The 26964-nt window shown below is 38.1% G+C and overlaps 2 protein-coding genes across 6 annotated transcripts; one reads left to right on the forward strand and one right to left on the reverse strand.

Moving 5' to 3' along the window:
• Positions 1 to 1375: 1375 nt before the first annotated feature.
• On the reverse strand, positions 1376 to 10899 carry ube2g1a (ubiquitin-conjugating enzyme E2G 1a (UBC7 homolog, yeast)). Of its 2 annotated transcripts, XR_006372927.1 has the most exons (7): positions 10605 to 10806; positions 7014 to 7116; positions 6799 to 6896; positions 4987 to 5165; positions 4666 to 4789; positions 4119 to 4170; positions 1376 to 2678 (listed from the first exon to the last, which is right to left on the reverse strand). XR_006372927.1 is itself a non-coding variant. In XM_044140475.1 (6 exons), exons 1-5 carry the CDS (start codon positions 10648 to 10650, stop codon positions 4703 to 4705), a joined length of 513 nt encoding a protein of 170 aa, XP_043996410.1. In that variant the 5' UTR covers positions 10651 to 10899; the 3' UTR covers positions 1376 to 2678; positions 4666 to 4702. The 2 variants fall into 2 exon arrangements, 1 of the variants encoding a protein (XP_043996410.1); XM_044140475.1 differs by lacking the exon at positions 4119 to 4170 and having other exon boundaries at positions 10605 to 10899.
• spns3 (spinster homolog 3 (Drosophila)) lies at positions 10776 to 25625 on the forward strand. 4 transcript variants are annotated; one of them, XM_044140470.1, is made up of 13 exons: positions 10776 to 10904; positions 16059 to 16303; positions 17901 to 17966; positions 18357 to 18493; positions 19407 to 19558; positions 21192 to 21258; positions 21356 to 21498; positions 21707 to 21859; positions 21951 to 22140; positions 23655 to 23720; positions 23815 to 23913; positions 24001 to 24166; positions 25245 to 25625. In XM_044140470.1, exons 2-13 carry the CDS (start codon positions 16078 to 16080, stop codon positions 25310 to 25312), a joined length of 1533 nt encoding a protein of 510 aa, XP_043996405.1. In that variant the 5' UTR covers positions 10776 to 10904; positions 16059 to 16077; the 3' UTR covers positions 25313 to 25625. The 4 variants fall into 4 exon arrangements, with proteins under 4 accessions (XP_043996405.1, XP_043996407.1, XP_043996408.1 ...); XM_044140472.1 differs by having other exon boundaries at positions 10821 to 10904; positions 16046 to 16303; positions 25245 to 25619; XM_044140473.1 differs by lacking the exon at positions 10776 to 10904 and adding an exon at positions 10960 to 11038 and having other exon boundaries at positions 25245 to 25619.
• The last annotated feature ends 1339 nt before the right edge of the window (positions 25626 to 26964 follow it).

The raw sequence follows: 26964 nt of genomic DNA on the forward strand, positions 1-26964 counted from the left end.
GGTATTTGTCTGCTAAACAAGGTACATCAAAGCTTTTTAATTTTTTTTTCCAAAGAAAACCCCGGAACTCCAATGTCATTAACTGATATGGGAGGGTGGGAAAATGATTGATGCAGAAAGCTGGTTTTCATTAGCAAAAGGTGCAAAATGTAGAAACCATGATCTTCTGGCTTTCATGACTCCAGGATTTGTTCTACTACTTGATCTGAGAAGATTTAAAGAATTCCAACATTAATTCTTCTCTACGGTGATTTACACAGAACGTTCAGCTGGTTTTCTGCCACTTTTGTTTGTTTTTCCCAAAAATGACAAAGTGAAAAAGTATCCATGAACACAAGCGATTACTCAATGTTCCTAATTCCGAACTGCAATTACCTTTTTGTGTGAGTGCAAGCTAATTCAATTAGATTGAATTTTATTCTCAGTCTAATTGTGTTCAGACACATTAGCTGTGCAAAATCTTCAAATGTTTGCTGGGCAGCTAAATTTTTTAAAAAACTTTTTAGCATAACAATGATGTCAAACATGGATCTAAAGTGACAAAACTAGTAGAAGTTTTGTGAAATCTGAACTTGAAATTTGTGAAAATCAAGCAGGTGACCTGAATGGATGAGAAATGTCCTCACAATCAAATCAAGAGACTGAATTTTAGTAAATAAAAAATTTCCCCTATGAGGTATTTATGATGTATGCAACATAAAGGTAGTAAAACTTAATTTACCAGCATGTCATTTTAACACTACAAAATCACCTAACATTTTAGAGGTTTGCACACCTTTTATATCTATTGTTTTTTTTTTTTGTTTGTGTTTTTTTGGGATACGCAAAAACTAAAGCTATGCTTGTACCGGGAGTTAACCACGATGACGGTAGCATCATGTTAGCTTCATTAGAATAAATGTCAATTTCTAATCGATAATCTCAGACCTCAGATTGGACATTTAAAAGTTGGATTTTAAGTAATCAATCCAGCATAGTGACAAAAGAACACCCAAACCTGCATTTTAAGGCTCATTTTTCTTCCTGAGTAAAATGCAACAAATAAAACAAATGTAGCTAAAATCTAATTTTGGTAAAAGCAAAAATAAATAAATGTGGACCTCATAGGCCACTCGATATTCGTGCCCCAGACATGCAATAACTTAAGGAAATGCCATAAATGTTATGACCTTGAGAGCAAGTTAGGTTCAGAAGTAAATTTTCATTCGGTTTAGATGCAACAGATCTTAAACTGAAATCTGTCTTCAGAGGTAGACTTTAAAAAATATATTTTTTTTTTACACAGTAAAATTGCCATCACCAGTCAAAAAAGGATATTTTGCGCCATCTGAACCACTGGAGACGTAAATCAGAAATAAAGCCGAACTACCGGGACTTATTGAAAAAAAAAAGGTCATGTTTTAGAAGAATTCACTACAGGTGACAGAATTCATAAGAAGAAAAATATACATCAGTATTTTGTTTTGTACATTGAGCAAAACTGCGCTAGTTCAGAGGGTAGAATTATCAGAAATGTGTGAATAAGGGCAAAGGGCGCCGAAACAAAATGTGCAGGCGCACTTTGTTCATCAACACTCAGACATTTTCAAACCAAAAAAAAAAAAGAAAAAGAAAAAAAACATCCAAAAAGCATGCATAACAGCTCCTACAATGAGCACAGAAAAAAGGATCAAACCGCTGCTAAAATAAAAAAAAAAATATATATATATATATTGAGGAATAGGATTTCGAATTGCATCAGCAGATAAAAATTAACTTTTACAATTTATACCAGGAGGCTTATTGCTACAGAAAATTGTCACAAACACCCTAATTATAGAATCCCAATATAGGCAGGATATGACAACTTCTTTAATGTTATTTCAACACTTTGAACCCTTGTGGAGGTAAAGGGGGGAGGTGGCCAAGCATTTTATTAGGAGGCACTTTAGAAAAAGACAAAAAGAAAAAAAAAGCACAGCATGCACAACAAAATAACACTGTGATGTTTCTTTGCGCCAAATTAAAATATAAGACTTCAGAGGCAAAAAAAAAAAAAAAGAAAGAAAGAAAGACAGCATAATCCAGGTTTACATGTGATGAGGTGAGATCTGGGATGGCTGTAAAATCCATTCCAATTTATTCAGGCGGTAATCCTCAGGCGTGTTCCTCGTGTGTCACTCAAAAACAGCCTCTTCACAGACGACGTTCCTCCAACAATGATTTGTTCTGTTTAAGACCTCCTGCGGAAAGCAGCCTAATGACGTCTAACGCATGCTGGAGTTGAGAGAAGAAAAAGACAAAAATAAATCTGTCCGAACCAGCACTAAATATTTGGTCTAAAAGGTCTTGATGGATGAAAACGGAGCGTATATATTATCCGGTTGAGTCTGTTCTATGTACATGTCTTTACAATATCATCCTGAATGTTGAAGCAGTTCAGAAACTTGAAAAATGTTTGAACATCTTCTGGGTGCATGTTTTCTTTTATTTATTTTTTTTATTTTTTTTTTTGTATGTTGGCACTTGCTTGGCGGTTTGTTGTTGTTTTTTTTTCTGTCAGCCTTGGTAGTCACTTTAATGTTGTATTGCACCCTACAGTTGCCAGTCTGTTCCAGCCAAACATGAAGGAGGACAAGCCTGGCGACAGGTTGGAAGAGTGCAGGAAACAGTGCCATCTTGGATTTCAAATTGGAGACCTGCGGAAAGCGGGAGGGGGGAAAGATTAGTTGGTTGCACCATTAAATCTGGACAATCATCTTTAGTGTGCATCACACTTCAAAATGCCTTCGATGGCATTAACGTCTCTGGAAATGTTGCACATTTTGTGTGACAAATTACAGAAAAAAAAAAAAAAACTTAACATATTTTAATACATGTCTCATTATTTTTTAACAAATTTAGGGGCAGGATCTTTCCAAGGGTCCTTCATCGACTAGAGACTAGAAGTGAGTGGCTGTGAAGTTGGACGGTCCAACCTTTGGATTTACTCCCAGCCTTACATCAGGTTATATTCTGTCACCTAGCAGCCCTAACAGCGTTAAAACACCGGCGAGTAAAAATGAAGCTCAAAATATTGCCCCCTCCCCCCCCATTTATTATTATTAGTTAAGCAAGCCCTTTTAAATTCTTGTATTTTCTGGACAATAAGTCGCACCGGAGTCAAAAATGATGAGGAAAAACAAACATTCACTGAGTTGTGTTTAAACCAGAAGGACCTTGTTGAAGTACCAGACAAACTATGAACATTTCTACTTATAATTCATTTGCTACGGCAGTTAAAATAATTTAAATTAACTTATCTCTTTACAAAAATGCATTAAAAACAATGTCCATGCAAACAACGAAAACCATAACAAGACAACAATTTTAAGCTTTCCATTTTTGCACCGATCCATTTTGAAACATGCTTACAACTCTACTTCAGTCTGGGTATGTCTCCTGCTTTGCATGCAATCATTAAGAAAAAAAAAATCTCCTGTTGGGCCTGCAATGAATCCTGGGATAGGTGGGCTGAGAAGGACATATTTGTGGGCTGTATTCAGAGGAGCCTTTGTTGCGTGACTGTGACGTAATTTAGACACACCCTTCACTTTCCTTATGAAAGACTCCCCCAATGAATAGAGTCCAACTGTGTTTTTGGGGTTTTTTATTCAGTATTTATGGATGACATAATAAGTCCCCCCCTTTTTTTGTCTATTTTACCCCGTTCTCAATCTTTATTATCTGGTAAATTTGCTCCTATTTCAATAAGCTAACACCCAAATGATACATAACTGGAGGAAATATGAATACATTGAATTAAAATGAATTTTAGTTTATCTTAGTTTATTTTTAGTGATAAATGAGAATGAAGCATTTTGCTGACACTGGTAATCTTTAACAAAGCAACAATTAGCAACCGCTGTACTCAGAGGAGCATTTTACCAGCTTAAAATTTAGCCAAAGCATTCCTGTAGAAATCATGTTTCCTTCTTAATTTATTTATCCTGGTGAACAAAGCATTTCTTAATTAGCCCCAAAAATCTGAAGAATAATCTAACTGATCCTATGGCGAGGAAAATATAAATGCTAAAGGTTGTCTGTTTTGCCTGCCTCTATAGCAGATAAACTGGAGACATATGTATGGTGTAACCTGCCTTTCGTCCACTGACTGCTAGGATGGGCTCCAGCAGGAACAGCGTTACACTGCTACAGAAAGTAAATGAAGAAAACAAACATGGAAAATTTTGATTGTTGCTCTCTTACTCAGCAGAGACAGTAAAATCTTTAAAAACAAACAAAAACTGTGTCACAGCAGTAAAAGGAACAACATGTTACAACACAAAAAGAACAGAAAGGATAGGTTTAGCCATTCATAATTCACATTGAACAACAGAATGTAGGAATATGTTCGACCAAAAAACAACTAGCAATAAAGGAAGGTCAGATCCAACTGATGCTTCTCGGCTGCTGAGGACATCCGACTCAGCGACTCACTAAAATAAACAGTAAAGATACTTTTAGGCTCTAAAGAGGATTTACTGCGGCACTCATAACATCAAGTCATATCTAACTAATATTAAACCAGCTGCATTCATTTCATCAGACACATACCGTGTGCAACAGAGCAATTTATAAGCTGATAATGGTGGCTGAAGTTGGTAAAGTCCAAGATCGTAAAGAGTGAAAGGAAAATCTTCTTACCCTGAAAACAGAAAAGAAGCTAGATTCTTGATAAATATCACTCAAACGCTGTTTCTTGGCTTTTTCGTACACAGCGGGCGACTTTCCTTTTGAATGCTCCGTGTCTGTCTTCCCGCCACTCTTTCTGCAGGAGAAAAAAAAACAGACAATTTAGAAAATTCCTAGTGGATTTCACAGAAGCTGTTTTTCTTACTTTCTTTGTTGTTAATCATTTGACATTTATGATCAACAAATTCCTAAAAAAAAAACAAAAAAAAACAAAACAATCCAACGTTTGGCTATTTCGAAGAAAAACACACTTTCTTAAGTAGCCAAACTTACTGCAGCGTCCACGTTGGCTGGCGAGTCGCCATTTGGGTCTGCCAGCATAGAGATAACGCTAATCATGATGGTTTCTACAGTGTGGATGGGCAGCCAGCGCTCCTCTGGTTTCTCGTAGCCGTACTTGTCCTCGCCCGGTTCGTGCAAAATAGAAATGCATACGTCTCCGTTCTTGTCAACTACAATAAGGAAGAGAAAAGCCTAATTAGCTTCCACTTCCTTCTGCGTCTGGCATGCCAGCGCTTCCAACTTAAGCAGTTTCGTCACAGAGTTTTTAAACCAGGTTATTCAGCCTCCTGTGAACACGCTTGGGGAACATTTCAGCCGTGAAGCCCCAGCGTAAAGAATTGTACTGTGCAGAGTACAAGAAATACCTTTGACACTCTAGTTTCTTTATTTTAGCTCAAATTGGGGGAAAAAAAAAAAAAAAGTTAATGAGCAACTCAAATATTATTTCCATGAAGACAGCCGGTTCAAACCGTTTTCTCATTGCTCCCACTTTTCATGTTAACACATAAAATGAATCCGGCTGAAGCTTTTAGTCGCGTCTGGTCAGTAAGTTTCACAATGGCTGCCTATCAGATGGACTACAGCGTGTCTGCCAGCAGGAAACAACTAATCGGTCTGCAGTAGAGACTCAATGGCCACCATGACGCTTTTCCTCAACATGTGTGGTCCGTTTGCTTCCTTCTTATTGTGAGTACTGCTGCCAAACTGACTGAAACGCTTTCTTTTGCCTCGCCTTAACTGGGATTTACATGTGAACTATTTAAAATTCAACTTTTTATCCCCAGTTATTGGGATCCATTTTCCTGCACGCTTTAGGGGAGTTCCTGCTCCAACGGGGAAAAAAAAAACAACAGCTGAATGTTTAACCTAACGAGTATCGTAAATATCTGGATCAGATATAGAGTCAGAAAACTGATTAGAAACAAGTACAGTACAGACCAAAAGTTTGTACTAAATTAAGGAAAATTATATTATCCTTAATTTTTGTTTTTTTTATATATATATTTCACATTTGGTCTGTACTGTAAATAAATTTGTTCATAAATGTATTTAGTTTGCATAAATGTATTGGGACGCACTGATGTATCAATTACAGTCAGCACAATAACACTGGGGGAAATTAGCTGATAACAAAAATACATTTATTATTATTATTATTATTATTTGCTTCAAGTGGCATCCAACCAATCAGAATCTTGTCTTTGACTATTGAACCTGTAGGAAAAAAATACTCTTGAAGATTCCTTGGATTATACAGATAATACACTATTTTTGTATAATCTTGTCCTTACTGTACAGCATATTATCCTTAATTTTCATTTTTTTAAATATATTTCACAATACTTTTTCATGGAGCAAAAGGAAGAGCACACCTGTGCTATAATGATTAAACACCGCCATTTTAAGCCATGCTAGCTTTGCTAATTGCTAAACTACAATGCTTTTTCTTTGCTCTAAAAATAGTCACTTTACATTTTAGAGAAACTGCTTTCTCATACACCTAGATATAAAATCATCTCTGCTCCTAATATTAAAAAAATATATCTATTTTATCTTATTTTGTAGGTCTTAAAGAGAAATCTGAATGAGCTCAAATCAACCAATGCATGTCTGCGAAGAATTTATTAAACTTTAATATTATTAAAGACATAGATGCAAGAAACAAATGAGAAAAAATGAATTTGCATGTTGTATAACGATTGGCATATGAACAAAATATTAATAACTGAAGCACCAAGACATTTATTTCTAAGACACTTCAACTCTATTAATATTTGTTCGGTATTGTACAACTTCACCCACCGTTAGGATGCCAAATATCGGTGATAAATTTCATTTTAGGTGGCCTGAGGGGGTAGTCCTTGGGAAATGTCAGATGAGCTTTAAACACACCGCCTTCACTGTGGACACAAGGTAAACAAGATCAATATATCAGGATAAACACTCAGCCAGCTTTAAAACAGATCAATAGACAGCTCCAAAGGGTTATTCACGTGAAAACGGACGCTGTGACTTACTAAAGTGTGTCTGGAGGCCCGATGATGAGGACCTCCCACCTGTACAGGTCATTGTCCTCGATGAGGCCTGCTGAGAATCCCTCCACTGGGTTTTTGTTCAGCTCTAGGTAGCAAACAGGGATCAAATGTCAATGTTCAGATGACAGAAAGCCCCAGAATGATTCCTGACCACAGCAGAGGTGAGCCAGCGTCTGTGGGGCAACCCTGCTTGGGACATTGAATAAGGCTGCACATGTTGGTGAAAACATAAAACACACACTTATCAGCTACAGGAACACCCTGCAAGTCTGTCCAGCCTTACAACTCCTCCACCTAAACATCAGAAGTATTACTACAGAAGGATCATAATGTTGCACATGAAAAGCTTTGCAATTTCTAAATTTACAAATACATACTCTTAAAAAAAAACAAAAACTGATCCGTGTGCAACTTTCATAAAAGCGTCATCAAATCGAGTATCTAAATTTGAAGAGGTTGTTACTTTTGTGAAGTGTCCACTTTTAACACACTTCATTGAAACGTTGTACACCAGAAAATAATGACAGGTGGGAGGGAAGAAATAAAGCTAACTTTAACACAAAGGCAACACAAATGAGTTAATGAAATTTAGCTACAGCTGGACAACGCTAAATGGCCGTTTGAATGCAATATTTGATAGGATGTTATTTTTCAGCAACAATGAATGCCAATAATACATTTGGCCTAGTTGGTGGACTTTTTCTGCCCTTAATGCCCACAGTGGACGGGTGTTTTTAGTGGCTAACATGCTAAAGCTCACGCAGAGTGGTGGGGACAGAAAAAAAAAAAAAAAAAAAGTTGGTCTATTATGATCAATTTTGCAATATTTAGCAACAATATCACAATTACATGCTTTTCTGATATTCTGAAGCCCCGAGCTTACAAAACAATGTTAAAAAAAAAACATAAAGTTGTGACACTTTTCAGCACAGTAAGTTGGAATTAACTTACAGATGAGCTCAGGCAGAAGATCATTATCTAATGAAAGGAGTGTTTTTCTAGAACAACAGAACGAGTTTCACTGAGAAGCAGCTGCACTGCTCACAACTTAAAACATAAGCTTGTTGGTAATTTCTATTGGCTGGCAGGCGTCAGTGCCACATGACAACAGTTACATTGGTTTCAGTCGTACGCTGTCGTCGACACATTCATATGAAACAGACATGTTTACTAAAACAAGCATGTCATACCGCTCCATTTTCCAAAGGATCCAGTTGAAACATGAGTAAAAGTTAACCATTTCAGACAGTAAATCTTTTCCAAAAAGAAAGGAGCACATTTTGTGCTCTGAGTTACCACAACCAGTTCTAAGCAACAACTAGTAAAAAAGAAAAGAAACATTAACCTCAGAGCCTGAGCCTAAACTAAAATGAAGTGGGTTGAACTTGGCTGCTTTTGGAAGGGTGCTATTATTAGAGGAGCTAAATTTAATTCAAAGCAGACTCTACTAAAATAAAGAGTTTGTAACTCTGGAGTTAGCTTGCATTCAGTATTTCAGTAAAGGGCAATTTCATTGCTTTTAATTTAATCTAGATTGCATTTGCCCTGTTTTAGTTCAAATTCTGTACTAAAATATAAAGAGATTACATGATCAGAACAATGTTTGTGATTTGGAGAAATGTGCATTAGCAGGGGCATGGGGGGGACAATTTAAAGCTTTTTGGGAGATTGGGATTACCTAAGAAAACATTATTTAGACTGTTGAGCTCCAAAACAAATTACTACATATTAAAGAAAGAAAGAAAGAATTTCCTAGATATTTTTGGTTTATTTATCCACTTTAAGAATTATCCAGAATCCCTGTGGAGCAGATAAAATGCTACATGTGTGAAAAAACCTAGATTGGATTAACTATGGCACATTTCTTTCAACAGAATAGACGAGTAGATAGTATCTTCAAGCAACTATATGTCAAACATAACTGATATGATATGTGCAAAGCAAAAACAGCTGTTCAGATGAACATTGCTAAAAATAGCCGTCTGAATGGGTTTGGCACTCAAAGTACATTTTTCAAAGCATCTGAAACTTAATAGTAAGGTAACTGGTTTGAAAAAAAAATTTATAATTTGCATCTTTGTTTTAGAATTAATTTATAAGGTTCAGCTTCGAAAACAAATCAATAGTCCTTGTTTGTTTTCTGTAGTATTGAATATGCATTCAGCCACTGAAAATGGTAGACCATTTATATTGCAAAGAAAGCAGAAGAAATTGTGCTTATCATTTTTGTAATAAATACTCAGCCCTGGTTCATAAATGTTCAAAGATAGAATCCCAATTTAGATTTTAAAATCTAAATTGAGGGATGAATTACCCCCCAAAAAATTTAGATTTGTAAATTATGTAGATATCCATATTTTTTTTAACAATTTTTTTTATTTTTTTGCAAAAGTGGCCTTTATTGAACAATTTACACATTTGATAGTATAGAGATTATAGTGAAAAAAGTAAGATATGCAGCAAATGGCCTGACAATTTAACCCAACTGCATCAACAATTACAGCCCTTGCACATGTCTGCTCTACCAACTGAGCCACCCGGCGCCCACTGTCCTGATTCTTCTTAATCTAAATACACCCTCTTGCTTTCATCTAAAATTTTGTCTGATGCTCTTTCAACTGTTCGCAAATGGGGTCTCGTTATGCACAGAGAAAACTGACCACAACCCATCCAAAAACAACACTTGGTGGTGCAATAGATAGCTATATTAAAGATACAAATAAATATACTCAATTACACACTTAAAGAACTTGGCAAAAGGTTTAAACCAGACAAAGCAATAAAATATTAAAGAGCAGTCTATTTTTACTTACTGATTTGTTTTAGGCTTAACTCTTCTGAATGAGCCTTTCACAATTAAAATGCGTAATCATGTTTTAAAAAATTATTGCAATAATACCTCTTTAAAAGCCGTATACTGTCCCTTTCCTGAGCTTCCAAATTGAATATAAACTTCAGTCTCGTAAATTTAGCTTCTGTGATATTAGCATCAGCTTGTTAGCTTGGCGTCTTGCTGCTAACAACGGCTACAGCAGCTAACGTTAGCCTAGCCTAACGATACTAGTGAGGTGGCTAAATATGGCAACAATTCAAAGTGGTTAGGAAAGAAAATAGGTCCAACAAATACTAATGTTCTTTGTGCTATAACATAGTACTCCCCAGTATGTTAAGAAGATAACCGGCAAACGTCATGACTGGAAAAGCTAATCGCCACTTGATATTTCGGTTAAAATTCATGTAAACACATCGGCACGTTAGCTTTTAGCTCCCCTGACAGCTGGAAGTCGTCGGGACTGGGTGACAGCCGCGTTCAGCTCCGAACAGTTCGCAACACCAAAAATCAAATTCAAATGTTTCTCCATACACACTAACGTTTATTTATTTATTTTTCACCTGAAATATGTTGGTCGACAAACTCCCCTTTAATCCCTACACAGTTTTTATGTCATTGTATATTAACGTTTATGTAAAAAGGTTGAAGAAAAACAATTTGCGCCAGCACAACATCAAAGCTACGTACCACAGTACCGCTGTTAGCCAGGTACCCAGCACTTCCCAACAAGGATTAATTACCTGCGAGCTGTCTCCTGAGTAACAGCGCTGACTGAGGCTCTGTCATAGTTTAGCGGTTATGATGCAGCTCTGTTCAAGAGGAGCAGTTCGAGGTAACAGCGTTGTTTTAACGTTAACTAAACAGAACCCGTCTCTCTTATTTTCCGATTAGCATTCTCCTCGTTCTTCTTCGCCGCCTTCTGTTGCCACCTTCGATGTTTCTTCTTCGTTGGTATCCTTAGAGCAGTCCTATCTGTGAGTGATTCTCTGCTGCCATCTTCTGAACCCGCTTTCATTCTCCGGCCTCAAAGCTTTTAATCAGTAAGTATTAGGCAACAAAAAGAAAGAATGCCTCTGAAAGTATTACATGCACGTGCATTTATTAACATTGACGCAGTGCGTAGTAAGGAGATGAGTAGACTCACTCTGTTAATGTCTTCAAACAGTATTAAGAGGTAAGTGGGATCTACTGTGTTATAGTTTGCTGGGGCAGTACAATGATTAAAAGATGGTATCGGGATGAAGAAGCTCCTTCACAAAGTAGAAGCCACAATTGTTCGGAATCTAAATAAATTTTTGTTGTATTTAAAGCTAAGACGTACTACGTAGTAACATTGCTTTTACCTTTAACTTTTCTACATTTTGCCATATTACAGCCACAAACCTCACCAAATTGCTTTGGGGCTTTATGCGACAGCCCAACAGCAAACAGTGCATATTTCACAGGTGGGAAGTAAATAACGTATATTTTTAAATCATTTTAACAAAATGAAAACCTGAAAACTGTGGTTTGTTCGTCCCCTCTGAGTCAGTATTTTATAGAAACACATTTGGCTCCAATTATAGAATTAATTCCTTTGGAAAAATTGATATTCCCCCATTCTTTTTATTTATTTTTTGCTCAAGATTGGATGTACAGTATCTGAATACTTAGGATTGTTTAATATGGACCCCCAGATAAATTTAGCTCTGAACACAGCCTATATCGTTTTCTGCCTGTACTGTTTTTTTTTCCTAGGATTACAATGTATTTAGTTCAATTTATCTCTTCATAAACTTCACTCAGCTTCTTTGTCCCTGCTGAAAAAATAGAATACCCATAGCATGATACTGCCACCACAATGTTTTTTTGGGGGGGGTTGTCTTTTTTTGGAGAGATTGTGTGATTAGAGTGCAGTGCTGTGGTTTTCTGCCCCACATAGTGTTTTTCATATAGACAAAATGGAAAAATGTTTGTCTCATTGGAACACAGCAGACTTCTTTGACCTGTTGACTGTCTCCTTTGCACTGTCTGTAGCGTCTATTAGCATGGAGTCTTACTACTTTCTTTTTGCCACTCTTCTATTTTTTTTAATCGATGTAAGTGATTTTGCTATCATTTAAAATTTGGTTTAATTCTCTTTCAGATGTTAGCTGATAAGTTTTGTTTTGTACAGGATCACCTAAAATCCAACAGCGGTGAAATTAAGAATAAAACATTACGATAGTGGTTTATAATGTCCCTAAACATACATTTAAGATACACATAAATATAAACACCTTATCTGTAAGTATGGACTTAGCCTCCCTGCTGAGGAAACACGTTTTGGTTCCTTTTGTCCTCACATTAATCACATTGAAATTCAAACCGAGAACTTTGAATTTTGGCTGATGTGTTTCCACAACAAGTTTTTGAAGTAACAATTAGAAGTAGAAAGCAGGTAAAGTTTAGCTGGCGCAGTTGTCAAGCTGATAGCCCGGCTCTAAATGTTTGAGCTATGGCCCAAACACACAGACTTTGCAGTAATAAAGCAACTGGTTGTCCTTTATGTCATTAGACCGCTGCTGACAGAGAAATACAGCAGTGGGAGTATCATGGGGTTGCTTTATTGTGCCATTGCAACTTAAAATCAGCGACGTAACATCAAGTTGTGACACACATGAGGAAATTGTGAAAGACAACTTCTTCATCTCTGCATTGTTCTATGTTTGACTTTGAACAGGTCATGATGACGGTAAATCAGACACGGTTTAGTGGTTCTGATGCAGCTCTGATCATTCTAAATGGTTCATGAACGTTGTAGCTGTTTTTGGTGGCAAGATAATAGATCTTGTCATTCTGAAATTATGAGGTTCTGGAATCAAAGGGATTTATTTAATTTACATTAAACTTGTTGTGAATAGGTCAAATCCTTAAAAAATAGTTCAAACTGGTGTTACGCTGTTATGGTTGATTGAATAAGTTGCTATCCTCAGTCTATTTTTTTATTTTTTAGTTGGTTTGCACACGTTTCACTTATATTTTTGTGGTAAATTGAGATACGATGATCAGATTAGTCTCTCTGAAAAACTACAGTTTAGCAGCATAACCTCTGAAACCACCAAAAAAAAAAAAAAAGCTTCTGCACTCAATTCCTCCCATCTGCACAAGGTCATGCTCATTATAAACTCTGGGGGGCGTTAGGGAACACCACAAACAGACGACCTCTTGATTGACCTCACAGCAGGAGTAATAAGAGAAGAAGCAATCATGATATTGATTATTGAGAGTTTGCCAAAAAATACATTTGATAAACTGATCAAGTGGCGTGCTCTGTATTTAATTTTTTATTTTTTACACCAGGTTCTCAACTGCCGTGGTCTGAAACCAAAGGTGGAAAAAAAAAAAAAACGATGTCAGATCACATTGACAGAATCTCTCCTGGGGAGGAAGTCGACAGATCGCAACGTCTCGTTCCAAGAGACGGTGACTGCAGTTGCAGCTGTGGTGTTTGGAGGCCTTCAGACTTGTGGTTCTGCTGTTTTCTAACAGATTGCGTTAATAACGTAACCAGTGAAACTAGAAAAAACACTCAAGCTATCATCTCACATTTTGGGGGCCTATGGTATCTTTTCAATGAGGGTCAGACAGAGGAATTTGCATACATTTGAGGGCTTGACACAGAAGTGTAATCAGGTTAACAATTAACCAGTGGATGCAGAGAAGTGACAAGAATTCAATAGGAAAACCAAAAACACATTCTTAGAGCAGTGATCGCAGGTCAAGAAGTTGGATAAGAAGCCTTCAAAAATGGAAATAGAGCAGCTTTGCTTGAGGGATTTCCCCTCTTTATGATTTACATTTCTCGTGTTATTAAATCAGCCCTGCAGTAATGCGCAACTATTTTCCTGACAATGAAAGCTGAAAAGGTAGAGCTGACCCACTTCTCTTCTGACGCTACAGGAACACGTAGAAGGATGCAACATTTTTGGAGGCGTACCGCTGATTAAAGTCTGAACACGCTCATTTAGTTCCTGACATTTTTCCACCTTTATTTTCGTTTACGTACTCAACCTCTAAAAAGTTCTGGTCAGTGAACCTGACAGTGTTTTTACAAATGTTAAAAACTAAAAAAAATGTTTTAAAAAGCTGGATAAAAATACCAAACATCACATTTAGCAGCGTTGTGTCAACCCAAATGTGGAAGCATATGACCAGCCCTGAGTGGGCAGGGCCCTCTGCTCTAACTTAATATATCTTGAGTCAAGCTAGAAGTGAGATAACCATTAGCTTCCTCAATACTCAGAGAGAGTATCGAGGACACAGAGAGTGTGCGCCGTTCTCTGGCATCCAGTCTTCAAGTATGAATTGAGAAGAAAGAGTTTAAAACCAATTTCTCTCAGAGGGAACCGTTAACAACTAGGTGAGTTTGTTTTCTACTTCTTTGAACAGTTTTAGCGGCTTAATTTTTTTTACCTACAGCTACAACAGCATCAGTTATTGTAGCTTTGATTAAAAGACGCGAGGACTTTGGGCATAGAGGCTAAAATTTGAACAGCACCACTCTGCTGAGGGTGTTGTTTGGAGAAGATTCGCTGTACAATAGGCTTAGTGTTATCACTGCGTGGACTCTGCAACCTGGGCACAAAGACAGAGGGCTTTTCTGTGAGTGCAATCTTTAAAAAAAAGTAATTTATCTTTTTTTTTTTTTTAAATCTGTATTTTTTTTTTTAGTGAACGTATATTAAGGGATGAAGCGTTCCCGTAGCCACTTTTAACTGTTTGTGTAGTTTGGACTGTGAAACAGTTTACTAAACAGCTTCCTTCTGCTTTCTCCTTTTTTGTTTTGACACACTTATTCTTGTACACTTGTGAAATTGCTTTTTTTTTTTTTTTTTTGGGTCATTATAAATGCTCCTGTCTTAATACATTCTCCGCTGACAAGATTACGACTGGGAAGTGGGATTTCACAAGCAGAACACAAGAGCAACAATCCTTCTCATACATTGCTTAAATATGTGGGGGGGTTTTTTGTGGTTGTTATTTTATTCTTGTTATGGGTTTTTAGCTCGTCGACTGATTTAGCAAAAACCCATTTATGAGCCATATCTTGATCTTTGTTGCATGCAGAAGGAGATAAGTGACTGAGATAAGAACGAATGACAGTCATGAACTCGTCACTGACCCTTCAGAACTGATGGAATGATTGGAATATGGATTTTTACTCTCTACTCATTCATTCTTTCACGTAATTACCAATTAACGGCACGTATGTCCTGCAAAGTTCAAAAGCCTACAGATGCATGCAGACGAGTTTGTTGCCTAGTTTAATGCTTGAAAAGAATTGATCATAGCAAAGTCATTTGCAACCAAAGAATGTTTGAGGGCCTGTTTTAAGAAGAAAAATCTCTTGAAGAAGCAATCACTGAGGGCACAATTATTGATCGTCCGTTCACAGTGCCTTGCACAACCCTGCTTTTCAAGGGTGACATGAGGTGAAAAAACAACCAAAAAAAAAAAAAAAAGACCCGTTTTGGTGTTGTATTAATCATGTTCACCTCAACAAGGTTTCCAGAGAATCACTGATCCCCCACTATACTTAGTATCTGGAATAAGACGTTTCCCACATTTTAATAATTTGTTGCTTGATGTCTGACCCAGTTTTTGTTTCAATCGTGTTGTCAACCAACCGCAAAGCCAGTTCCACTGAAAGTGCTAGAAGCATTTAGAAAATTTTACACATTTACTCCCAAACAGCCGACTGGTATATAATTTTTCTTTTTGTTTTGACGTCTCAATCAGTGAGTTTAGGACACGTTTACCGTCCTTCTTGCTGTGTGAGGTGGCAACATAAACTTGGATCTTCCTCCAACCTGATGGGTAGAAGATGAGAGAAACGGCCCTCTCTGTCATGTCATGTTTGTACCCCAGAAAAACAAAAAGTAATGGATTTACGTAGGCTCTCACTGACTAAAAATACTACAATAAAATAAAAAAAACAATATAATGCTTCTGTCATATATGTTTTACAATTATTTCTAGTGATACCAGTGATTGTGCCACTAAAAATGTGGTCCATGTTTGTGTTTAATCCTTATATAGATTCTCAGTATAGATCAAAATGTCGTCTGCAAACAGCATACTTCTGCCTGATCTCATTCCTCAAAAATATGAGCTGTATTATTTTTGTACTTGGCCTCACATTTAGTTTTTATGCGTTTGGTTGTCTTTTCTAGGTAACAGGCGGGCTACACTATGGATCAGAAGGGATCCGTGAGCTCCCATCAGGACAAACCGGTTCCTCGATGCAGCCTGGGCTCCAGTTCAGGACTGCATTACGGCGCTCTGGTGAACAGCGTTTCATCGCTTGCGCCGCTCGCTTCAGACAAACCGCCCATTTCGCAGAGACGCGCCTATGTGGCCATAGCTGTGCTCTGCTATGTCAACCTGCTCAACTACATGGAGCGCTACACGATAGCAGGTGGGGTGATCTCTTTAGTGGTCGACTCTGGGTCATTTGCTAATTCCTGCCTGCTTCTTCCCGTTTTGTCTTTCACTTAAAATCAAGCCTCTTTATACACATGTGCATAAAACGTGCAGTTTCGCTGCATGTCGATATGCCAGTTCTTGCCCCAATGTCTTAACCTCACGTTTCTATGAGGGGCAAAAACTGTGCGCTTGAGGAGGGAGCGGCTGGCCGAAATTAGCGTTCATAAATCGGTTCAACCTTGAGCTAAACGCCGCTTACTCCACCGGAGCGCCAATATCTTTACCGCGATATCAACGCATGCGCAATCTGATCTCCAAATTATGCCCCGCCTCTTCCGTGACACAGGAAAAATACAAGTCTCATCTTCATTCATTCATTCATTCATTCATTCATTCATTCATTCATTCATTCAGTCATTCAGCCAAGTGTTAGTTCACACACACACACACACATACATTTTCACACATACATTTTCGACCTATCATTCAGAATAGTATGTCTGTATGCTTTGTGTGTGTGTGTGATATTTTAGTAGTGCATGTGTGCAGTTTTAGTCTTGTGTATGCGTGCGAGAGAGAAAATAAATGCATGGGCGTGCAGTATTTTAGTAGTGTGTATGTGGAATCTTTGTCTTTTATGTGTGCGTGTGAGAGAAAAATTGTATGCATGTGTGATATTTTAGTAGTAGCCTATATGTGTGCAATTTTAATATTTTGTGTGTGTGTACGAGTCTTTAGTTGTGTGTGAGAGACAAAACATAGTTTTTGTCCTAAACGCCCCCTCAGACGTTTTTGTTCTGTACCGATAAGCACACCATGTTGTTCCCTCAAGTATGTAATGTGCAACTTAATTGTTCAGGTTTTACTCGTGCACTTAACTTATTAGAATGTTCTTCTTTGTGTGCTCATTTCTAACTACGTGTGTGGAAGGGTTCTGGAGGAAGCTGCATACTTTGCTGATGATTTATTTTTCTTTTTTGCAAGAATAGATAAAACGTTTCATTTTGGTTTTTCAATTTTAAAATTCCGATAATATTGTAAATTATAATGAAGTTAAGGCATTCAGCAGGAAACACGACATATATGATGTATGTACTATATATCAAATCAAACCCAAATTTAAAAAAAGGGGTTAAAGAGCAAAATGACCCTCAATGTATTTTTTTCCCATTAAGTAATTCAGTATTTTCATTATTTTAGGGACAGAAATAACAATAAAGTGCTCAAGCTTGGGTCTTTTACATTTTAGTGCATGACATAATGTGAGGATGATATATTTCATGTTATTTATATTGACTGTAGTTCTCATCCCATATATAAAGACTGACTTTCAATAAATATGACAGATTATGACTTCTGATGTAACTGGAGTAGCTGTAACTGACTTCCCACGGGTAGACAGTAGTGAGATGAGTCTTGAAAACCACAGGACGTTACCTAAAACCATCAGTTTGTAAAGCTGGTGAGTGAAGAACAGAAATGGCAAAGGTATAAATGGCGACAAGACAAAATGATTTAATCACTAAACAAGGTTCACAGCCTCTGATTTAGTGACTCTTCCAGTGACTCATGTCTTTGTTGTGATGCAGGTGTGCTTTCTGATATCAAGAACTTCTTCGATATCAGTGACAGTACAGCTGGACTGCTGCAAACAGGTGAGAGGAGGCATCACTTTAGAAATGATCCACACTTGAGGCTCTTATTTTACTCTGTACTCAAAATGTGCGGAAAAGAACTAAAAAGTGCAGCTGGGCTTTCGGACGGAAGACAAAACCAACCTGTGACACACACACTTATACACACGTAGGTTTGTGTTTTTAAACGTAAATAAGAGACGGGACTTTGTTCCCAATAATGCGTTTCCAGCCGTCAGAATGTAAGTGAGCAAAAGGAAGAAGTTCCTAAACAGGAAACAGAAATAGTCCCAAACACTAACACACGTTCTTGCAGAACTCCTTTTTCAAATTAGCCGAGAACAACACTTTGTTTTTCCCGCTGAGATCTCTTCACTCGCTCTCTAAATCGACTTGTCCATTCATTTACAGTTTTCATCTGCAGTTTCTTACTCCTGGCCCCTCTCTTTGGTTACCTCGGCGATCGCTACAATCGCAAATACATCATGCTGTGCGGCTTGAGCGTGTGGCTTCTGACTGCAGCTGGCAGCTCCTTTGTCACCAAATCGGTAAGTGTGAAGCCGACAATGCTGCATGCACATGAAAGAAGAAACGAGGAGAGGTCAGAGAGTGTCACTTCCTGCCGCTCCTCCACCCGGCACTCTGCTTCAGAGCGCGTAAAAAAAAACTGGCAGTCGCTTCTACTTTTAGCGCAGAAGTCTAGTTTGTTGGCGAGACAGTGTCTGCAGGTGGGAGTCGTACGCACAGCGGGAGGACTAAGCTAAATGTCAACAAGCAAGATAAAAAAGTTTGATATTTCTTCAAAATCATTTATTATTCTTAAATATGGTGAATAATTCAGCTTCGTTTAGAGGAAGAAAACAGGAACTAATGTTTGCAGAAGTTGCGGATCGGACGTCAGTTGCAGCAACTTGTCTCTGATCTTCCTAACAAATTGATACATTAAATAATAGCACATCTTCAGGATCATTATTTTTAGTTCGTCATTCAACATCAGCTGGAGTTAAATGAAAGTTCAGCTGTCAACACCTCACAGTGTTGCTTATATGACATTTTTAAACAATTTCTTTCTCATTTTGTCTCTTGTTAAAACTTACAATTTCTATGTATTTTATTGAAATTTTATTTGATGGACCAAAATAAAGTGTAAAACATAGTTATGGATAAAAGTAATGACAATAAAAAGAGAGTGGACTTTATTTGGAGGTATAGTTCAGGTTTACAAAAACTATGAAAATTATGTCATTTTTATTTTTTAAATTATGAACTATTTTGTGTTGATTTATCACATAAAATCCCACTAAAATGTACTGGTGATATTTTGGTCATGTTTTTTTTTTTTTTTTTTTTTTTCAGTGCTCTATAAAAGCTGCTGACCTCACTGCAAGAGTAGGTCTGTGGGTTTTAGAAGCGAATAACGTTTGAAACGCTTCTGCGCTTTCGACTTGTTTTTTTGTTTAGCAATTCTGGCTTCTGGTTCTGCTGCGAGCGCTCGTCGGCGTCGGGGAGGCCAGCTACTCCACCGTTGCTCCCACCATCATCGGCGATCTCTTCTCAGGGGGTCAGCGGAGCGCCATGATCTGCGTCTTCTACATCTTTATCCCTGTGGGGAGGTCAGAAGCTCCCTCTGTAGCCCTGCTTCTTTCTGTTTGATTGGTCTAAGTAATTACGCTGCACTCTTTTTAACGCAGAGCACTGCAGCTGACAGGATATGCTTTGCTAACATGTTTTTTTCTTATTTGCACGTGAGCTGCAACCTTCATGTGGGATTTGATATTTTGTGGGGTTTTTGTCTTTTTGATTTATTCCAGATGAGAAGAATGTTATTTTATCGCAAAAAGGCTGCGCGCCAAAACTGAATCTCCTATTCGATTATATACGGCGCGTATCTTATCAAGAATTTCATTAGATTCCAAATCTGAGGAATATATAAAAGGTGTGACAGATCGAAAGTGAACAGAAATCAAACAAGAAAGTATAGAAAAGTGATAAAAGTAGTAACACCAAAGTATTCTGATCCAATGCTGCCCTTTTTGGGGAAAGAGGAGCAAAGTTGTTTGAGACCAGCTGCTCAGAAACCCTCCCAATATGAAAGTTCTCTGCGTTAAGCTCAGTCTGCCTGTAATCTCACAAAATACTGACAAACATTCTCATTTAAGAAACAAAAATCATGTCAAAATTTGAGCAGACATTCCTTCCGTGGCGACTTTGACCTCAGATGCACACAGACGCCGACATTCTCGTTTCTCTCAAGATCTGTGTCACTAGACGTAGACTTCGCACTAGCAAGCTGCGCAGCGGCTGCATGAAACAGCAGCAGTGAATGGAAGCAGCTAAAAGTCTCACTTTTCAAGTCATAATCACTTGATTTGTTCACTTGAGTACAGTAACGTAGTAGTCAAAATAATATTCCAGGAACAGAATCTGCCACGGGTCTTAAACTCTATAGAATCAAACATGTTGCTTGGTTGATTTCAAGCTAACGTTGCATCTGAATCGGTTCTTTCTATACTCGTTCATTCTTTTGACTGAGAGTGAAAAAAACAAACAAACAACTGGTTCCCCGCTGAGGTTAACTAATGTACAATTATGTATATATTTTCAGATATTTCGTACTGTAAGGAGAACACTAATTATGTGTTTGCTGACTCTGCTGGTTTTCATCGTCACCTTGACATGAACTTTGTTTCGTCCATGTCTTACTACTGCAGGTTGTCGATTCCAGCAAAGCCTGAGATGAAAGCAGTTTCATAACCTGAGGCCACATTTGTTTCCATTTTATTTTTATTTTTAACAGATTGACTGTTTGGCGGGTATCGATATGTTTGCCTTTCTTACTTTCAAGGAGCTTGCTAATGTTTTTGGGAAACGAGAGTGCTCACTCCATCCTTTTTTAATTTGCCAAAAAAGAAAAAGGAAAGCAGGCACACATCTATTCCACATAATCCTGTTAAAAAAAGTATTTTGTGCCAAAAAAAAAGCCGTCTGCTTTCTATTTAAAAGAACTGGCAACGGAACTGTGGGGTTCCAACACAATTTCGTTCATATGCTAGTGCTTACCCGTTACACATCATCGTTTCTGAACAGCAGTGGAGAGGCTGACTTTAAGTAACCTGTATTTCGCTCTTTAATAATTCCTTAGGTTCTCTTATGCAAGAAGAAATTGATCTTTTAATGTATTTGTCTCAGTTTGTATCTTTCTGCCCTTCCTGTTCCGGAGTTGATGGTATTTTTCTGTATTTTCAGCGGTCTCGGATACATCACGGGGGCAGGGAGCGCTTATCTCACGGGGGACTGGCGCTGGGCTCTCAGGGTACCACATTTCTTACATAAACATCATGATGTTGAACAGGTAAGTTTAAAAATAACAAAACTTTTTCTTTTCTGTTTTTTTTATTTTTTTTAATCAGTTCACGGCCATCATGGGTATCATCGGACTCGTCCTGATGGCGTTCTTGTGCCCCAACCCTCCACGAGGGGCAGCAGAAACCCACGGAGACGGAGTGACGGGCCACAGCTCTTACATGGAGGATGTAAAGTATCTTCTGAAAAAGTACGATTTGAACAAAAACAAACAAAAAAAGGGATTAATTTCGCAACCTCACAAACGATGACATTACTGTCGTTTTCTGATGTTGCTGATAGCTGGAGCTCTTTTTCTTTCTGCATCACTTATTTCATCCTAGATGGTAATCCGGTGCTATTCTTTGAAATTCACACATGCAGCCCTTTCATGTTATGTTTGCATGTTCTGATCTCAGTAAAAGCTACGTGTGGTCGTCACTCGGAGTGACGTGTCTGGCCTTCCTCACCGGAGCGTTGGCTTTCTGGTTGCCCACCTTCCTGGCCAGGGCTCACGTCACCCAGGGCCTCCGACCTTCATGCACTGGGGAGAGCTGCAACTCCACAGACAGGTGTCGTCGCTTGCCTTGACCTGCATTTGTCTCACGCTTCAAAATCCCAGAAGGTCGCTAACGATTTTTGGATCTTTTTTCACCCCAAAAGCTACATATTCGGCGCCGTGACGGTGGTCACGGGCATTCTGGGAGGAGCTCTGGGCACCACCATATCCAGGCAACTCAGGGACAGGTTTTCACACGCGGACCCCCTCATCTGTGCGGTGGGCATGCTCGGATCAGTGCCCTGCCTCTTCATCACCATTTTTGTTGCATCCTCAAGCATTCCAGTCACTTATGTAAGAGGCAAACACTTCTACGTTTAGTTATAATGCAAAGTCCTGTTGAATAGCAATAAAAGATATTTTGAATCATTTTAAACCCATAAGGAAATTCCATAATAAGTCATTTTGTAAAAAGTCTGGCATGAGCTAAATGCTACAACGATCATGAAGAGCATTGTAAAATAGTTTAATGTAGATATATAGTCACCACTTTGTAAAATGCCTAAAAGACAGAGGGCAGTGAGGACAGATGGCAATGAAGAATCAAAGGTATTTTTTTTAAACTCTTTCTTCAAACACATCTTAAGATATCTAGCTGTACAATATAGACATAGACGAGACTCAACATCCAAATAAATCCGGTGAGGCTATAATTGAAACATGAGTGGGGGAAGAATTAAAAAAATAAATGCAGACAAACAAATTCTTCAAGCTTTGTTATGTTTTTCCCCACTGCTGGTAAACAAAAACACAGTTAACTGCTACCCTGTCATTGGACAACATTTATGGAAGACCAATAGTGACACAGTCAAAAAAAAACCAAATCACTTTTTGTTCATCTACGTCAACTAATGATATGGTTTACTTGACATAAAAACTCATTCTACGTATTTAATTCTGAGAAATATTTCTAAATAAATAGTTAGAAAATCTAGATCAGTGTATTCTAAATGTCTCAATTGTTAGACATAATGAAATGCAGAATAAATTACAGGGACTCTAATTACTCCAGGCTTCGATTAATTTGACATTTATGTTTACGGCCAATGTTGGTTCTACAGTAACCAACCAAAGTATTCAGCAGCAGCTCAACCGTACGAGATTGATAGTAAAAACGTCCATGAACGAAGATAGTTCGAGGCGGGACAGGTGAGAGCCAGACAGGTGTGCAGCCGCAGCTCGGTAAGGCCAGCTTTAACCATGAGGGCGAGAAAGATGAGGAGAAACTTCCACAGACAGATACAGGGTGAGTAACAATGGAGAGGAAGACAGGGAGTCTATTTGTATGTGTTGCTCGGCATAATTTCAATAAAAAGAAACAAAATAAAGTGAAAGAAATATTTCAGTAGATTATAGCATGTAATCTAACAAGCTAAAACCTTAAGAAGACTGTCAAATTACCTGGGTGGCACTTTTTACTGGTGCGTGTAATTACATGTGTTCATTATTATTGTTTATTTATGTATTCATTTCTGATTTTAAGTGAATTATGACACATATAAGTAATCATTTACAGATTAATCGTTGTAGTTTGGCATGTTTGGCCCCAGATCTTACCTTTGCTTTAAATCTACTTTATTTTGCACGTTATTGTCAGCACAGTGTTCATGTTGCAGCAGCATCATGTTTACAACTTCTTGTTATAGCATTAACATTTATTAAATGAAATAAATTAGACGAGACTAAACATAAACCACCAGGTTTGTATTTTCTTTGTTTAGTCCCAAAGAAAGAATTACTGCTGTTGTTTTACATTTTTGTTTCCCGGTCTCATTACGTCCTTTATTACTTCCTCACTTTGGTTTCAGGTGTTCATCTTCTTCGGTGAGTTGTTGCTCTCTCTGAACTGGGCTGTCCTGGCTGACATACTGCTGGTGAGTCCCAGTGGTGCTGATCTTCAGTAAAACGTGACGCATTCTGCTGCCTCTCGGCGCCAACAGGCTGTTGTGTTTGTACGATTTGCTCCAGTATGTCGTCATACCAACCAGAAGGGCAACAGCCGAGGCCCTGCAGATCACCGTCGGCCATCTTCTCGGCGACGCTGGCAGTCCGTATCTGTTAGGAGTGGTGAGCTGAAATCCCCCTGCAGTTTTCAGTCCTTTGTTTTTTGTTTTTTTTTTCCCCTCCTCTTCATAATTCTCACATTTTTTGCAGATCTCTGACGCCATACGCTCATCTAATCCTGATACCAGCGACTTCCGTAGCCTGATGTACAGCCTCCTCCTCTGCCCGTTTATTGGGATTCTGGGTGGAGTTTTTTTCCTCATCACTACCATGTATATCACCGAAGACAAGAAAGCCGTCCAGCGACTGGTTGAAGGTAATTTATTTTTGAGAATCTCAGCCAGGGGTCTGCAACCTGCGACTTCAGAGCTACAAGTTGCTGTTTGAATCTTCCACAATGCCTCTTTAAAACTTTCGCCGATAATGATCTTAACGTTTTTAAACATACACATGAAAACAAATGCAGGTTTTAGTAAGGTTTTTTTTTTTTTTTTTGCAGTTTTTACCTGGAATAATTGCACTGAACTTCTACAATAGAATGACACTAAAAATAACAGCTATGTTTATAGATTTATCTTTATTTTTGTAATTAGGTTGGAAACTTTATCAGCATCCCATAGAAGAAAATGTGTCCTTGTATTTGCAAAGGTTTTCAAGTTTTAATTGTGTTTAAAATCTAAAAGTATAAATAAAATTAAGGTTCTTTAAAAAAAAAAAAGTGAATATCGATAAAAATGAAAGCTGTCTTCTAATCGTTTTTTAACTTAATGTAACATTTGCGGCTCTAAACTAGTTTTATTTAGTTGGATTGAGGGCAAAAATGACTCTTTGGACTGTTAAGGGTGCACAGACCCCTGATCTTTCCTAAATAACGTCCTCTCTTCAATGCACACACTGGCTCTCTTACTTTTTACCAATAAGCACAAGTTCTTCATAAATGGTGGCATACCAAAATAACTCGTAGGCAGAAGCAGAGAATGGCTCGAGCCGATGACGAGGTTGTTGCACTTATAGATTCAGTTTTCAGCGCTTTGTGTTGGTCTGTGACAAAAAAACAAAAAAACGTGGTGACTTATGAAATTGTGAGAAATGTGCCATACCGAATGGATCTCAGTCTCTCACGAATGTCGTGCTGCTACGTTTCTACACCGTCTGCACAGAAATAGGTCAAAACGAGAAGGAGTCTTAAAATGAGTCAAGTCATTTTCTGAAGAAAACAAACAGGTTCAGGGGAACCGTTGCCCGAGACTGGTTGCAACATTGCAAGGAAGTGTTTTCGTGGAATCAAATATTAAAAACTTGACTTCAAGAGTTTCATTACACTCTAACTGCATGTGTGCAACCCAAAACTGAGAATTATAATTGTCTAAATTTTGTGTTTGTGTTATTTATAGGCCTTCAACCACAGCATGGCCCGACACCGGATTCCTCTATGGAGCTGAGCAACAAGAGTAATGTGTAAAAAAAATAAAAAATAAATCGATGAAGAAATTAGTCCAGGAACGAACCTTGCCTTAAACTTTGTTTTCTCGTTATAAGTATTTTACACGTTGGCAGCAAAGGTTATTCGAATGTGTGTGTTCACAACTTTGTGCCTGTTCCTGCTGCAGCTCCTCACAGTGGAACGACTGCTGCTCTCACATGTAATCGTCCCAAAATCGCCCTCCATGTAGAGGCACTGCCCAGGATACTTGAAAAATAAGTGTAATTATTTTTTATGTAAATAATTTTTTTTGTGTGTTTTAAAAACATGAATAAAACTATTCTTAAAGCCATGAAGTGTTTGGTTGTGTTCTGCTGTTAAGTTGTTTTTTTGTATTGAACACATAAATACTTCTTTTAGTAAATGTATTTTGGATATTTCTGTCATATCCACGGTGGAGGCCTGGGCATTTTTTCTCAGTTTTTCAGTGTCAATCTGGTAAACTGGTAAATTGAATGTGAAATATTTTGTCCACTAGATGGCACTGCAGCATTTGAGTAGAAAACAATGCTTTCCACATTTCCCCGTGTTGACCCGCTGCGAAACCCAGTGGGTTCACTGAAACCTCTGCTGGTGATTTGGCAGAAAATCCAAATGTAGATGTGCTGTAACGATTAATATGTTTATGTACAAGGCAGAGCTGTAGTGAGAAAACAAAAGTGTGCAACATAAGAAGGCCTAAATAATCGCAACAATAGTGAAGAGGGTCATCCACGGAGAAACCAAAACATTCAGAAATACTCCTCAGGAATCAGGAACCTCATCCGTTAGTCATAAAGGAAGGTTTCAGAAGGAACAGAACCAATTCTTAAAATAGAGAGACCAGTGAAAACTTGTTGATATATTCTACTAAATAAAGCAATGTTTGATTCAGTGATGTGTCATATTCCAGATGAGCTAAGCATCACTGGAGGTTTTAAAAATGGATAAAAAGAGACTTTGTCATCCACATGATGATGCAAGAGTGAATTCTCCTTCTTAGATCTTCAAATTTCTTTGAACTCTGCCAGTGACTGCTGCTGGATACATCATGTTTGTTGCTGCTCACGTCTTCCTGTTAAACTACAACCACAGACTGGGGGCTGGAGAGTGTGGGAGGTGGGGTGCCACAAGGTTGTGTGCTCAGCCCACTTTTGTTAAAACTGGTAACGCCCAACTCTGAGGCCACAAATGAAAATAAAAAACAAAAACCAGATCATTAAATTTGTAATTCATGAGGACACTAGTGATTCGTGGAGGTAACTGCTGACTTCTAGAGGTCCCGACCTGACCACCCCTTAGCATCAGTGCTGTAGAGAGAACCGAAAACATCAGATTCCTTGGAATGAGGATTTATGTCCAGTATCTGTTTTCAGACCTGCTCTAGGAACAGGGGGCTGCAGTCGTCAGAGACCCCTCACACCATTTCCATCAACTTATTGAACAGCAGCTGCAGCATCTGCAAACTGCTGCACATATTTTCTGCCTCAAGCTGTTACAGTTTTAACAACTTGAGGCAGAAATGTGTGTGCAAGCTACTGTTAGGACTGCGCACTTAATTTGTCTTGTGTTTTTAAAAAAACTTGTATATATTTACATATTTATATCCCAGAGATGCAGTCTTTTTTTTTGTTGAATGATATTTTGGACAC

The sequence above is a fragment of the Gambusia affinis genome, linkage group LG15 (assembly GCF_019740435.1).
Source record: "Gambusia affinis linkage group LG15, SWU_Gaff_1.0, whole genome shotgun sequence".
NCBI lineage: Eukaryota > Metazoa > Chordata > Actinopteri > Cyprinodontiformes > Poeciliidae > Gambusia > Gambusia affinis.